This window comes from Camelus bactrianus, chromosome 8, assembly GCF_048773025.1.
Source record: "Camelus bactrianus isolate YW-2024 breed Bactrian camel chromosome 8, ASM4877302v1, whole genome shotgun sequence".
Taxonomy (NCBI): domain Eukaryota; kingdom Metazoa; phylum Chordata; class Mammalia; order Artiodactyla; family Camelidae; genus Camelus; species Camelus bactrianus.
In genome coordinates this window covers 37,641,092-37,657,028 of record NC_133546.1, presented here as the reverse complement: position 1 = coordinate 37,657,028, position 15,937 = coordinate 37,641,092, and the positions used below count along the sequence as shown (strand labels likewise).

Here is a 15,937-nt window from a genome sequence, read left to right as displayed (position 1 = left end):
ACAAAGCTTATGAAAATAACCTGTATGGTGATTTAAAAATCAAAGAACAACAAAAAAACAATTAGGGTATTATAGATATAAAAAAAATCAAACTTTTAAAGAGTAAGTAATTCTGGTGTGGTGGAGAGCTTCTTTTTAATTAGAGTACTGACATACTTAAAGTCCAAGTACAGAAACTCAAGCTTTCCCCCAAGAAGAAATTATCTTTTGGCTTCAGTAGAATGAGAAGTTAAGGTAAAGTAAATCTAAACAATCAATAATAACCTCTGAACCAAACCATGACTCCAAGATCTGCCATGACTCCAAGTTCTGGGTATATTTATATTTAGCTTAAAGGAAGTTTAGAACAGTCCATTCTCTTCTTTGTTTCTAAAACAAAAACCATGATGTATTTACTGGATACAATGTTTTCACTAAGATACTATACCACTCAAGAAAATAAAAGCTTCTACAGAATATCTGAAAATCTAAGAAGACGTTAATACCCAGCACTTGAGGATTTCTAGTAATCATTCCATAAGAGACACACAACTCTTATCACCGATGCTACGATGTTCAGAGCGTGCATTCCCGCCTTTAAATTTCTAGTCCCCATTTCATTTCCCTGGAGCCCAACAGGGTTTGGGGCAAGAGGAGAGGCAAGAAGTTTCCAGCTGCTCCAGAGGCCCCTCAGCTCCAGGCTTCAGCCTGCCATGTTCCTCTAGTCCCTCCACTACCACCCACTTCCAAGAATCCACAAGTTTTTTCTGATCTTGAAGCTTGAAAGTCAGTATGTGGTTGATTAAGAACTTCAGCAGGGTACCCTCAGTCCTTTGAAACAGGCTGAGAATAGTTCAAAAGTTGTTCTCCCCAGCTCCTTAAACTGGAACAGACCCTCCCTGATCTCCGCCTCTGTCTAAATCAAAACCATTCAGCAGATCCAAGTAGGCTGCATTTGAGGACATGGACCAGAAAATCCAATCACCTAAAACTGTGCTTTCCAACATGGAAGCTGCTAGCCCATATATGGCTATTTAATTTTAAACTAATTAACATTAAATGAAACTAAAAACTCCGTTCCTTGGTTGCACTAGCACAAGTTCAAGTGCTCAACAGCCATTATGGGGATAGTAGCAACTGTACTAGACAGAACAGATACAGGACATTTTTGCTATTACAGAAAAATAGACTACACAGTGCTGGTCTAAATGCATTTGTATATGTTTTTAACTAAAAGAGTAGATACCTAAAACTAGAAGCTAATTACATGAGGACAGCAGGTAAAAAAAAATACATGGGTGGGTAGCATAGACCTAGTTGAAGCAGAAAACAAATGACAGATCTGGAAAAGCAGGTAAAATATCTGACTTGGGACTAATATTAATTCTGTAATGATTAAAAATGAATACAAAAAACTTATTATTTATCATCTATTGAAAATTCATAATGTGAAAAATCACCGAAAAAACAGAATAAAGTAAAAACAAAGATATAACCTTTACTCTCTGTAAATCACCATTCCCAAGGGGACAGGACACACGGACAGACAGAGGCTATTCTTTCTGTGAGCATGTTCACTCAGAGTATGAAGTGAGGAGTGCCAGGATTTCAGCTTCTACCTGATAAGTAACACTGAGGCCAGAGGGAAGGCCCAGGCGCTAGGTTTTATCATAACTGGTTTCTACGTAATGCCTAAGGTTATGAGCTTTTCTACATGGCAGGTATCTGAGCTCTTACTGTGGCTCAAAAGGATTTAAAAATTTACTTCCAACAAGAGTAAACACCAAAAATCACTGTGACTGGGGAAATGATATCATGAGTCTCCTCACCATTTCAAGAGTAACTTAATAAAGTGGTAAGTATTATAGGGTTCCCTGTAATATTTATTTAATAAAAAATTTATTTGTGAAACGTTCACTGAGTGCCTATTGATGTGAAAATTCTTTACATATCCATTAGAAAGAGCACCTCACCTCAGAGGCTACTGAAGTAAATGCCAGTGAGTGGGGGTCTATTTTCTGTTTCACCTTAAGTTATTGTGGGCATATGTGTTACATATGTAACAGTATTTACTATGAAGCTTAGTTGGTTAAATGGATGAAATGTGACTTTTAGACTGGAGGAAGGTAATAGGTGAGAATCATGTAGGAGGTTATTCTTGATTATAGAGGACAATGCAGAAGAATCTTGGAAGGAAACTGAGAAAGTCAGTGTGGCTGACACAAAGGCAGCAGACTGGGAGTAAGGGTGGCTGTGGGATGAGGCAGGATAAGGCATACTGGAGTGAAGAGTTTACTTCTGACTTTGAGGCTGAGGGTAATGGGTTTAGTCACTACTTGGACTTTACTTAAGTTTGTGGAAGCATTTATATATTTTTATGATGCCTTTTTAATTGACTGGAAGAGGAAACACTGAAGGTGAATAAACCATTTGCAGCAGCTTAGAGTTCAGATTAAATCTGAGATAACTTAAGTTGGGCCACGGTTTAGGTGGAGTGACTGCTAGCTGCCTTGGCTACAGAAGTTTATAAGTTAAGTGTGTGAGAAAGAGGGGCTACGAATTTTTTTTTTTCAAACATTAAGCAATAATTAGAACTTTTGGTTTTAACAATATTGGAGTTACTGTGTATAGGTAGTAACTTTGTGCTGTTTTACCTTTATTGATTTTTTAAATCATAAAACAATTAAATGCTTGTTGTAGGAATTTAAAAAACATCTAAGTAGAGTGTATAAAATAAAAAGGAAATTTTTGCTCTTCCCCAAGTCCAGTACCTCCTAATCCAGTCTTTGAAGGGAATCACCAACATTAAAATTTTCTAGTTGTTTTATAAGATCTTTTGATATTTTTTTCAAAATATGTACTATTACTGTATGTATAGGATCACAATATTCCCACTGGTCACAATATGCTCTTTTTACTTAACATTAAATAATGGACATCTTTTGAGCTTTCATCATGGCATTGTAGTTCATGATCCTGAGGGACAGTCTTTGGACAAGTATTGTCTTGATCAAATTGTAGCAGCAGAGCTAATAAAACAATTATTCAACTTCCTTCTCCTAATTAAACAGTATATCATAGTGCAATTACCATCTGTAATATAGCACTTAGGTTTTTTTTTAAAGTATCATTTAATTAGATTCAAAAGACTAGCTCATCTGAGGTTAGACACAGTGCTCCTCAGTATATTATCCACATATGAATTTTCTTCAATATAACATGACTTACGACACTTGTAAAGCTGCATTTATTTCCTTGAGTAGCTCGTTAGTCTTATTAAAATCTGCTCGCATGATATTTTTCTCTCTGAGGTGGTCTGCTGTCATGACATCCAGCTCTTTTTCAAGTCTCTTGTTTAAATCTTGTTCATGCAACCTGTTTAATTTATTTTTAGTTAAGAAAACGTTATTCTGAAGTCAAGCTTTTAAAACTTTCTATACTCTACCATAGTTGAAATGGTTTTAGGTATAATATATAGAAAATTAGCTGGAAACAGCCTATTTGCTTTGCTTTGCTATAATCTTCTAGTCTGTTACAGTTGTCTCCTTTAATGCTTTTCTAAATAACATCTTAAAAGATTTTTAGGTAATTATATACAATTTCCAAAGTTAATGAAATGCATATACATCATTCAAACTATAAAAATTTCTCCTACATTCAAATTATAATACAGTCAACAAGTAAGGTCTTCAATATCTTACTAGAAGGCAATCTAGTCATAAAAATAGGCATGTATTGCCAAATATACTGCAGTAGCCTTTCAGATAACACTACAAATTCCTTCTGCTGTAATTAATGGCATACCTCATCTGCTGGTTGGATTCACTTCGTATTCTGAGAATTTCTTTTCCCTTAAATTCCAGTTCTTTGGTTAGGGCACTTATATTTTCATGAAGGTGCTGCACCTCCTTATCCAAGTCTGAGATGTGATGCTCTCTGTGCCTTACTTCATCTTGTAGATCGGTTATTCTACACATGTGCTCCTTACTCTGAAAAATACAAATAGTTCTTAAAAGTTTTCTACATATTTACTTTCCGTGTTTAAGGGAAAGAAACTGACATACTAGAATGTCAAATGTGATAAATCTAACACTGCTTCAAAAGCAAACTGCGGGAATAAGGAAACTTCAAGGCCTCTTCTCTTTTCATATATATGAATATGGATGCAGCTTCAATAATTTCAGGGCCACAGAGGACCCAAAAGACCATATAAGCAAATCTCCCTCATTTTATAAATGAAGAAACCAATACCCAAGAGATGATTTGTCCAAGGATTATCTATAATCGATGGCAGAGCTGAGATCAGAACACAGGGCTCTTAGGCATTCAGTAAGTAACATGGTTTTGGAGTAAAATGTTGGCACCACTGTCCTTTTAAGTTAAAAAGGACCTGTATCTATGGAGGCGATCCTAACACATGCACACATCCCATGGCTTAGAAAGCAGACAGTTTGTTTCCTGCTGATCCAGCAGTTATCCTGCCTGACAGATAAGCTCCCCCTTCCATTTTCCTAGAAGTCATTGTTTCCTGCAAGTTCTGGAGGCCTAGACATTGTTAATGATCAATGTCAACCTAGATGAAGAGAATATAATTTCCTTCCATGGTTAAAAGGTGGCTCATTTCTCATTTATAACTTTCTAGTAATGAAGAAAACTTTGAGCTGATCATAAACATATCTGAAGACTAACAAAGTGAAAGTCATAGGTAATAAACTAATAAACAAATAATAGTCCTCACTGTACTATGCCTGGAAATTCATTCATTGAGAGATACATTCAAGATCACAAACTTAAAGGAGGTACCCTTGGCTAATGAGCAAAATTTGAAAAGTAATGAGCAAAATTTGAAAAGCGTGAATAGTAACTGCTAGTGATATGGTAATATTAACTCTCTTTCTTCTTCTTGCGGACCTGCTACTTCTATAGCTGTGCTATCCAATATGTCTGTTTAAATTCAAGTTTAAATTAACCGAAATTGAATAAAATTAAAAATTCAGCTCCTTGGTCATGCTAGACTATCTGGCTAGTGACTACTTTAGTGGATGGCACAGATACAGAAAAGATCCATCACCAGGGAAAGTTCTACTGGACACTGCAGTTCTATAGTATTCTGTTTTCACTCTTTGTATTATTTGTATTTCATTGTTCGCATTCCCAAGATGCAAGTAAAATTCAAAATATTCAATTAAAAGGTAATAAAATAAACTGACATTTAATGATTATACTAAGACAAATTACCTACCTCCCTTTAAAAATAAATCTCTTTAATGTAGACAGTAAATAATTACTAGTGAAAATACTAGTTATTAAAAACGATTTTCATGAAACTGTGAACACTCAGATCTACTGACATGTAGGAAGTTATCACAGAACAGAATGTTCCTTACCTGCCTTCTGCTCATGTCCATGCTTCTCTCTAATTCCATTTTAGCAGCTGCCAATTCCTGCTGATGATTGTGCCGTAGCAAATCAATTGCAGCTGCGTGTTGATGGTTCAGTTCTGAGCGTAAAGAAGCTGGAATCCACGGAAAAAAAGAGATTTAGTGTATTTTTTAAATATTATCAGCATTTTAGAGTAAAATTATAAAGGTTACAGAGTATTATTTTTTAAAAACAGGATACTTGTGTATGTGATTAAAATATCACAGAATTACGTATGCCCCTTAAAATATTACAGTCTATCAGAGAATATCATGAATTTAGAGGTCATCTAGATTTGATGAGAATGAGAAAATTTTTAGTTGCTCAAATGGATCGAGGTATTTCTATACATGTTTTAAGGTTGCAAGTCAGGTGTTAATGGAGATGTAATTTTTAAAATTCTTCTCATTCACTATTAGAATAATACATTGTAGAGTTGAATGATACTATAACATATATTAGGAGGCAACTTCCCACCCAGGTATGACTTCTTCCACAAGATCCCTGAAAGACACTAAGCACTGGCTGGTGAATGTTCTTAGTGATTTGAAAGTCATTATTTTTATTTAAATTTGAGATTATTTCATACAATCCACATTTACTGAATGCCAGGTACTATACTGAGGGAGAAAATAGTATGACCCTGTTCTTATAACTGCACAGACTAGAGGGAAAGGCAGCAAGTCAAGGAATTAAATGGGATATCAGAAACGAACATGAGTTAAAATGAAAGCACACCCAAATTTCCTAGGAAAGGGAAAAATGTTCAACATCATTGGCTACTGGGACATGTAAAGTAAAATTCACAATGAGATATCACTACACTGTATCACTACATTGCAGAATGGCTAAAATACAAAATAGTGACAACATCAAATGCAGGTGAGGATGTGAAGAAACTGGGTACTCATACATTGCTGGTGGGGATGTAAAATGGTATAGCCACTCTGGAAAACAGTTTGGGCAGTTTCGTAAAAAACTAAATATAACAATTATCATATGCCCTAGCAACTCAACTCCTGGGCATTTAACCCAGAGAAATGAACACTTAAATTTGAACAAAACTGAAAACACCTAGATATTCCTTAGTGGGTGAAGGGCAACAAATACGGTATTGTCAATACAATGGAATACTACTCATCAATAAAAAGGGACAAACAATACACACAACAATCTGGATGAATCTCCAGAGAGTTATGCTGAGTAAAAAAAGCCAATCTCAAAAGTTCCACTTATAACATTTATAACATTCTTAAAATGACAACATTATAGACATGGTAAAGAGATTAATGGTTGCCAGGAGTTAAAGAGAGGGAGGAGACTGAAGTACACATGGCTATAAACAGACAACAGGGACCTTCATGGTGATGGGAATGTTCTGCATCTTGACAAGATCAGGGTCAACATCCTGGCTCTGATATTCACTTCAGTTTTGAAAATGTTACCACTGGGGGAAACTGGGTAAAGGGTTCAGAGGATCTTTCTGTACTATTTCTTATAACCTCATGTGAATCTGCAATTATCTCAAAATAAAAAGTTTAAGGTTAAGAAATCATAAAAAGCCCTTTTGTCAATAAAGAGGGATTTAAGTCATGTTTCAGTGGACAAGAGTTCCAACACCTGGCCCATTTTTACCTCTCCTCAGGAAGAGGAGAGAGCTATAAGGACTTGGCCGAGGACTCAAATAGTGGAGGTGATAAAGTGGGTCAAATGGCTTCCCTTTGAGGCCCCAAATATTCACAACACTTTGGTCTTTTTTGTTTCCAATTCTTACTTGGAAAGAGTGGACCACTGAAATGTGAGAACAGACATTAAAAACATTAGAATTGGGGGAGAAACATCCAACCAGAAGGAAAATGAGATGGCAGGAATAAAAAGTTATTAAATGACCCTAAAAAAAAAAACCCAAAACCCTTTAAATACACATTCAGTTTTTCTTTCAAACTCAATTGATCTCCTGTAAAAAGGGTAGTGATTTTAACATCTCAAAGATAAAATCCTACTTAATTAAAAAAACTGAAAAATACCCAAACAGGAAGTCAGACCTAACTATGACTTTTCTCATTAAAACAAAATCCTGAAGTGGGAAAAAAAAAAAAAAACCAATATGACAATCACGTCTAAAGACACGTGGCTCCATTGCTCATCTAATCCCTTCAGTCACTGGATAATGGGGAGCCTGCATGTCCTGACTCCACTTAGTCCCTTAATGAAACACAGAAGCACCACTGGGTGCTGCTCTCACAGCCAGAGCACGAAGAAAGCTGAGGGGACCTCCCTTTACTGTCTGTGTCCTTCCATTCCACTCCATCATACTTGCTCCTTCATCCAGTAACCTCAAATAAAATATGTACAGCACTTTGATGTTCATTTTGATTTTTCAAAAATTAAGAAAAACTTTGTGATTTCTTCTTGAATTTTAAACTTAGGACAATGTAAAAATAAATATGACAGGATTATAATCTTTTCAAAATACCAAGCATAGCCTTTCCTTCATCTTCTAACTCAAACCGAAGTGTCTGAAGTTCCTGTTCCATTTCTATCCGGAACCCCTCCATTGACTCTCTGTGTGCATCTTTTAACGACTGAAGCTCTGCAGAATGTTTCTGTTGTAAATGATTTTCAAGAGCCTAGAATGAAAGAAACATATTCAAATTATTATGCTAGAATACAGAAAGGAAATACAAACAAAATAGAATAACTAAAACTCAGTTATTATTTAAGGAAAACAAGGCGTTTTAAATTCATTTTCAAGAAAATTAGATATAAGATGATCATCATTAGAAAACAAATTAGTAGGGTCACTTCTGTAGAATAATCATCATGGAAACAGTTTGAGTCAATATATGGTGATGAATTGAGATATGGACACTTTATCTAAGGCAGTTTTCTAATAAAGCTATTTTCTAAAGCTGCTAAAGGATGTAAACGGCCTAAAATAAACAAGTAACTCTTCTGTGTGCACAGATGTAGACTTAGGAAAGAGGTGGAGAAGGGCAGATCAGAAAAGATCTTCTGATTAGGAAGAGAGGAGGGCTTTTACAAGTCCAAGCAACTGTAACATTTTTGCAGCTATTTTCTCCTCAGTCTTTGCTCCTGCATTTGTGAACAGAAGCAAAAGCTCTGAGAGTAGGTAGTTTTCATATGATCAGTTTTAAAAGCCTAGCCAGAGGGAACAGACTATATGTGGCTCAGATGAAGAGAAGATATGTGGCCACAAAAGAAAAAAAAGAGAGAGCTCAGGGAACTTCAAGTTTAGAGACTGAACTGTGCCAGGAAGGGTTTTTCTTACTATATAACACGAAAGGTTTCTGAGAAAGATAGCACATTATAACTACGGCTGTATTTCTTCCATCATTACTCTAGAGTGCCACTTTTAAAAATTATTTGACTACTTATGTTCTTCCTGAAGCATAAAGCATTTGACTATAGGCAAAATAAAGGACTTTCAGTATAGACAACATGACTTAGGTAGCTTGGGTACCTAATAACCGACAATAAAATTGCCGGTTATGATTTCTTTTGAAAAATGATTCAGTTCTGAAAGGCTGAATGTGTAAAATTAAAGTACTGATATGAAAGCTTATCTGTTATTCCAATTCACAAATGGTATCCAACAAATAGATTATCTAGCAATGCAAGCAGATCGAATGCAGGAACTTCCTTGATGTTCTGGACAAGATCAATCGACTACAACTTATTTCTTGAAAGAATACGACTTTTTTGTTTTAATAATTTTTAATAACATACCACTTCTTAAAAGCGTCTATACCTAAGTACAGGATTAAAAATGTGTATCTGTAATAACTTTACATGGTGAAAATTATTAGTAGTAAAACTTTTTCTATCAAATCTTTATCTTAGTTATCCATAAGACCCTTAGAAGAAATTGAAAAATACAGTGTTAAGAAATGAATTAAACCAAAATTAATAACACTGTGTCTAACATTTTAACACAGAACTAAACAGTGGATATGGGGAGATCCTGGCAAATAATTAAACCAATAGTGTATCTATTTAAGTCTTTTCTGAGTGACTTGTTTGTTTCACTACTTTTCATATAGCCATTGGGGCCATATATAGGGAACTGTACTATTTTTAAATGTTTCCAATGTCATTTCACTGTGACTTCTGTAGATAATAAAAAGTGTGAGGGGGAAAACGTGGAATAAAAAATATATATTCCTTGGATACACATGTCTTTGGTAGATCCAGACTGAAAAATTAAAAATTTGATGAAAAGACTATTATAAATTCAAGATAGTATTTATAGTGGTTACAACTAAATTTATTTAATCACTGCTAACATTTGACAAATCAGTGTATTAGTCTGATCATGAATTTGGCATTATAATGGGAAACAGAAATAAAACGTTGGCTCTCGTCTAATTTGTCTGCTATAGCATGCAACAAGTATGTATGTTAAATCACTGTGACCCCTACAAGACAGTCATATCCTAGAAAGCACACTGAAATAAAGCAATACATCATTTTGGGGGAGCAAAAAACGTATGCTTTAGAATCAGAAGATTAATGGTTATTAGGCTGTTGGATTACTTTTGAACATGTCACTTTGAACTTACTCTTTGTTCCTTTTCCTTTTCCTCTTCCATAGTCTGAAATGCAAGGACATGTGCTTCTTTCAAAGATTTATGTCTTTGTTGATGTTGTTCCTCTAATTCTTCAAGCTCTTGTGTAAGTCGTTGTCGTTCTTGTGTAAATTGGGCTTGTAGTTGCTGCAAAGAGGTTTGAGACTGGGAAAGCTGTATCTCCAGATTCTGTTTGAGCAAGGAAATCTGTGCCACAGAATGGTACACAAAGAAGAATAGATACAAGGCATATTTTACAAATCGCCTAAGGGAAAAAAACATTTCAAAGAAATGAACAGTAGTAAAAGCTGCCTCAACAAAATATCCACGTAAAATGTTTTATAATATATCCATAAATATCTAATTTTTAAGTTTTACCACTTTTATTGTTTTCAGTAATTACCCTTAAAAATGGGCTGTTTTAGTGGTATTACGTTTGTAGACTCCCTAAAGAACACTGCAGCCCACATTTAGAAATATAATGAACACCTATGTTGCACTGCAATAAAAATTCATAATGTGAAATAAAAACAGAAGATAACTACCATATTTATTAGATTATGGTCACTTTACAGTATCACACTACCTACTGTGAGAAGTTAAACTGCTTGCTTTTGAGGCAGCAAAGTTGAACTTTAATAGTTACTAGTTTAATAGTTAAGACTCTGGGCTCTCGGTTAAAATCCTAGCTCTTCCACTTGGTAGTATCAATCCCTCCCCAGGCTGTGTGAGACAAAGAGTTACTAGACACAGTTCACTTAGAACAGCTCCTGGCATGTAGTAAGTGCTCAATAAACAGTAGCTAAGATTATTTGAGGATTAAAAAATTGCTCTAAAAGATTTATCATTCTATAATTTAGAATTATGGTATAAAAAGAAAGATTTTTATTTTTGAATTTCAATTGAATTCAAAGGACTTGCAAACCTTCAAGCTTTTTAAAAATCACAAACCTCTCACAATCCTCTAGTTTAATAATGACAGGTGCTCTTCTTTCGCAATGGAAAACTGATTTGTTGTTCCTCCTTCTAAAAACAGATTTGATGAAGCCATTTTATTTGATCTATTTCTCTTCTCATATACAGGAAAACTTGAAACTAGAGAACTCAGTTACATTCTAGTAGAAGTCTGAGGCTAGGGAGAACTTGGGGGAACCAGATAAAAAGTTGTCAAACGTGTCCTATTAAATGACTTAAGATGCTGTGTTTATACACAAGTAAAACAGTTCTCTGGCCAAGAAAGCTAACAGAAAGAGGAAACTTCAAAGTGAATTTCTGTAACTAGGAAGACTTTCTCTTGGTTGATGGGAGGTACATAATGGCCTCCTCACATGTCTCACCACGGAAGGGACCCGGGAAAGAAAGGGTGGGGATCACCAGAGACACAAAATAAGAAAGGAGGGACTGGACGCCTGGGAGGTCAGAGGCCAGCAGCAGGGAACGGCCCAGACTGTAGTGAGCTGAGGGCGGGTGACAGCCATCTGCAATGGGTCTGGAAAAAGCTGCACATCAGGATTAGCCATAAAGGTCACACCTGCCTTTGTGGAGAGGGCCGAGCACTGGTGAGAAATTATACAACTGATACAACCTCGGTCTGTTTTAACGTACTTCCAAAGAAGTGACTCCACCTATTGAAAGTTATATGAATTCTACTTGTTAATTCTAAACAAACTTAAGATTTCAGAGGGTGTTTCATGTCTGGAGTCAAGGTGAACTGCAACACTCTAACTCTAGGCCATGCAACTCCCTACACTTATAAATGGCAGTAGCACTCATGATTTACAGCTGAAATAAACCCTGCGAGTGTGAAGACTGCAGGAGAAAAGCAGGGCAACAGCTAAAGCCCTATTTGTGGAGCAGAGAACCAAAATCTAGTATGCCATGTGATTTCTCACCATTTTATGCAAAGAAAATCAAAATAAAGTGAATAGGAAAGACAACCCAGAAAGAAAGAACATACACAAAAGAGTAAAAGGCAATAAAAATGTGTGTCTGTAAACCCTGATGTGTGAATGGTAGAGCTGGTTTCTTCCCAGCTAGCTGGTCCCTGAAATAGAGAAGGCCCCCACCCACTCTCTTCTCAAGTCCAACCCCAGTCCCAGACCCAGCAAGGGAAATCCTGTGACTGCCCAGTCTGGTGACAACCTGTCAGAGCATAAATGGGAACATTAGGAAAAGACTATGTTACATGTAGAATAATAACTGATATTTGTCAAAGCTATTACTTGGCGCCTGGCCGAGTGAGAAGTAATCTGCCCAGTGAATGAACTGCTCACCAAGCCATTGGCCTGGGTACCCGTCTGTGTCCACCCAAAGAAAATGGGCATGATCTTCTGACTGGTACACAGGCACCATACGGGCTAGCAGTGGCCCTGGACCCTGACCTCCAATTAAGTGCATTAGGTTGCTAAGAAGCCAGTCGGTTCCCAGCAGTGTCTCTCATTTTCTGAAATACCTACTCAAAAATTTACTCCATCAAAAAGAGCTCCCATATGTTAATTTGATTAGAATTTGACTCACACTTAAACAGTTTAAGGATGAAATTTATGAAGAAATGTAACATTTAAAATGAAGTACCACATTCATGTAACAGTTATACCTTTAAAATCTAAGCACACTTTCAAACCTCTACAGCTTAATACACTTAAATATTTTATATCATAATATACTTTACCTTGACAGAACTCCAAAGTAATATTTTTCATTTTAGGCTGTACGATTAATCTTGGTATCTATACTCAAGAAAATATAAAGTCTATGCAAAAAATATCATGCAATTTAGTGTTCAAATATACTTAGTTTAGATATTTTATATTCTTAATTTTGAAAGCACAACAAAATATTAAGGCTAACTAAAAATCTTTGGATTCATGCTCAAGACAGTAACAGTGAATTATATGCAGAAAGCCTTTATCATGCAATGCAGCATTAAGACTTATTTTGTTCTTTTTATAAATTAATCAATTAGTAGAGTGCATTAAATTGTCAGCCTTTATTCAGCATGAAAGTTACATGGCACTTTAAAAGACAGAAATAATGAGCAAAGCAATGTAAAATGAATTAATGTTTCATAGCTATAATTTAAACAGCAGAGTTTAATATGCTTTATGGAAATGCATATTAATATAAAACTTCATTAATTCAAAACCAAAGAGAACAAAAGCAGATTTTGCATTAGTTTGGGCAACCTTGATCAGTGCTTTCCTAACAGTTTATAGACAGGCATTTGTTGAGAATAAATAAGAAGCAGTAGTTGCTTCAAATTATACATTCAAATTATGTAGTATATGGTGTTGGTTTCTATACATTTGTCATAATTAAAATTTTTAAGGCTTTTTAGTTTGCTGATCTTAAACCAAAGAGAGCCCTTATTTCAGAAAAAAATGTTAATCCTAATTTAAAAAATTCTTACCACAGCAGTTCAGATATAAATTATGTAATATAGTCTACCGGTCAACAGGTACCAGATACTTGGCAAACAACTTTAAAGGCCAAACTGTGCTGACAGTGAACGCCACCTTCTGGTCTCTACCACTTAAAATACTGTTGTCTTTCTGAAAATAAAGTGTTGTAAAAATTTCAAAAAGACAAATTAAATTAAAAAACATAAGGATACACTTTTTTGAAGAAAAGTTTTACCTATTTCCTACAGGGCAGTTGCACAGAGATTCTGTACCTCTACGATGGTACTTGCAGAACTCCCTCAAAACAGAAACTGAAACATCAAATCTGAGGTACTGGATATGCTGGGATGTCAACATGAGACATGGCACTAGTTATGTACATCCTACCTACAACCTTTGGGTTTTGATGCACTGTTGTGGTGGTTTTTCCCATTTAAGAAACCAGAGTCTTATTACAGAAATGAAAGAATACAGAAGGTATATAAATAGTTTGTCCTCAAAACAAAGCATCTCTCGAGATAGTAAATGTAATCTATGGTTCTCAAACCTGGCTGTATATCAGAATCATCTCTGTAGAGTTCAATAAGTGTACTTGCCCAGGTCCTGGTCCCTGGACACTCTAATTAAACAGGTCTGGAATTAAAACCAGGCCATCTAACATATTATTCCTAACTACCAAAGTATTAAGTGTTCATTGTGAAAAAAATACAGGAGTGTATAAAATAAAAAGGAATTCTCCTTCATTTCCTTTCCTTACTACATTCCAATCCCTAAGAGTAATTAATGTTAATACTTTATCTCCCTAGCCTTATGATTTACCTCTCTCGATATAATTTCCTTTTTTGTTTTCATTAGTTTGGTTTTTTTTCACTACATCATATAAATGGCTGGATGATTTGCACCAGGTAGAGAGAATATCTGCCATGATCTGACTAAACACTGGCTACACACACAAGTGACTTGGGGGCCCCAGGGCACACCTCAAGAGACCAGTGCTTAATGTCCTGAAACAGACACCCATGGGGCTGCCGCCTGGCATAGACCATTCCCTGTGTCTTACTCAGAGGAGTAAACACTACTGCATTCGTGAAACCATGAAGCTGTCCAGACCTGCAGATGTTTCACATACCCAATTCTATGTAGCTCCTTCTAAGATGAGTACACCCATGGATTTACTCAATGACAGTTAATGATTTCTTCATTAGGAAGGCCAATGAGTTTGTGTTTTTAGAGGTTTGTTTTTCCTTTCATGGTGACATTTCTGGGGTACACAATCCATGACATTTAGGTATGCCCGTTCTTTTCACTGACTACACAGACCTCGTATGGCAGGCACACTGTTCCTTGCCTCCTCGAATGCCCAAATACACATCTTCCCCTTTCCTTTCTTCCCCCAGTTAGCTGAACTCTAGAGCTTGTTCAGGGACTGAATGGAAATCCCTATCTTCAAGAAGGCAGGCCCCACTCCCAGCACCAAGGAGTGAGTTATGATAGGGATTAAGAAAGTTACAGTAATCTAATTCTAAGGACATGTCATCCTGTTTTAGTAAATAAGCTAAAAGGAAGTATATGGGGAATTTGAGGGGAAAGATTTTATTTCCTGATAAAAGTAAAACATGCTTAAGGAGAGTCTCCTGCGTTAGCACAGCTATTCAAGAATGTGATGGCTGGAGCTGTAGCAGCCATGTCACAACTGTGATATGACAAATTTGAGGTCAAAAAGTTAACACATTGAACACAGCAAAGCAGAAGTACAGAAAGTACCTGAACTCTTGATTAAGTATCTTGGCAGCTTAAGCCACTGTTAACTGGATGTTCTGCTGCTTATAGCCAAATGTATCCTGACAGACATAATTCCAAAATATATATACACTATAATTACTTTAATCCTTCCTGATGGAAATTCAGATCATCTCACTTTGTTTTGCTATTACAAACACTGCACCAAACCCATCAAATACAAATGGTACAAACACATGCACATGTGAGTCTATCAGGAGGCTGCACCCATCTCTCTTTTTTAAGTTTCATGGATGACTTTAATGCACGGTCACAGTTGAGAACCATTGTCCTGGTATTCATAAAACTAAAACACTGGCTACTTCTTTAACGATAATCTTAAAGCAATGTCTAGAGAAGTCTCTGAAGCCCTAGCTTTTTACTTATCCTCTGCTCTCAGTTCATTTTATGAGATCAAGGAGGAAAACAAAACATTTTCCTCAAGTAATATTACCTATGACCTCCTCTCCTGCAGTTTTGATCAATTTATCAAGATACTAGTGAACTATTCATCTTATGCTTGTGTGTTTTTGGAGAAGGCTGTTATATAAATTATGATTTTTTTCAAAAATGATTTGCTTTTTAAAGGTTTTATGTGAAAGGGTTCATTCATTTTTGTAAAAAGAAAATTAAAAAATTTTTTTGAAAAATAGGATGCATAAATATAATTTCATTTTTTGATAAATTATAGGTATGGAGTTTTGTTGAGCCAAGATACTTATTAATTTTGATAAGGTCAACGTAAATTATTAGAAAGTCTATACCACA

At 35.7% G+C, this 15,937-nt stretch overlaps 1 protein-coding gene across 5 annotated transcripts in view; it reads right to left on the bottom strand.

The window, feature by feature from the left end:
• Positions 1-15,937, bottom strand: part of FAM184A (family with sequence similarity 184 member A) — an 88,753-nt gene that overhangs the window by 9,913 nt on the left and 62,903 nt on the right. For 4 of the 5 annotated variants that reach the window (XR_012508648.1, XM_074368424.1, XM_074368423.1 and 1 more), the window contains exons 10-14: positions 9,984-10,196; positions 7,877-8,030; positions 5,367-5,494; positions 3,784-3,968; positions 3,208-3,354 (exon numbers count right to left, since the gene is read on the bottom strand). Coding sequence is in view for 4 of the 5 variants with exons in the window: in XM_074368424.1 (XP_074224525.1) it covers positions 3,208-3,354; positions 3,784-3,968; positions 5,367-5,494; positions 7,877-8,030; positions 9,984-10,196 (827 nt within the window). In the remaining variant the exon portion in view is untranslated. The remainder of the gene's footprint in view (positions 1-3,207; positions 3,355-3,783; positions 3,969-5,366; positions 5,495-7,876; positions 8,031-9,983; positions 10,197-15,937) is intronic. The other variant, XM_074368425.1, reaches the window with a different exon arrangement.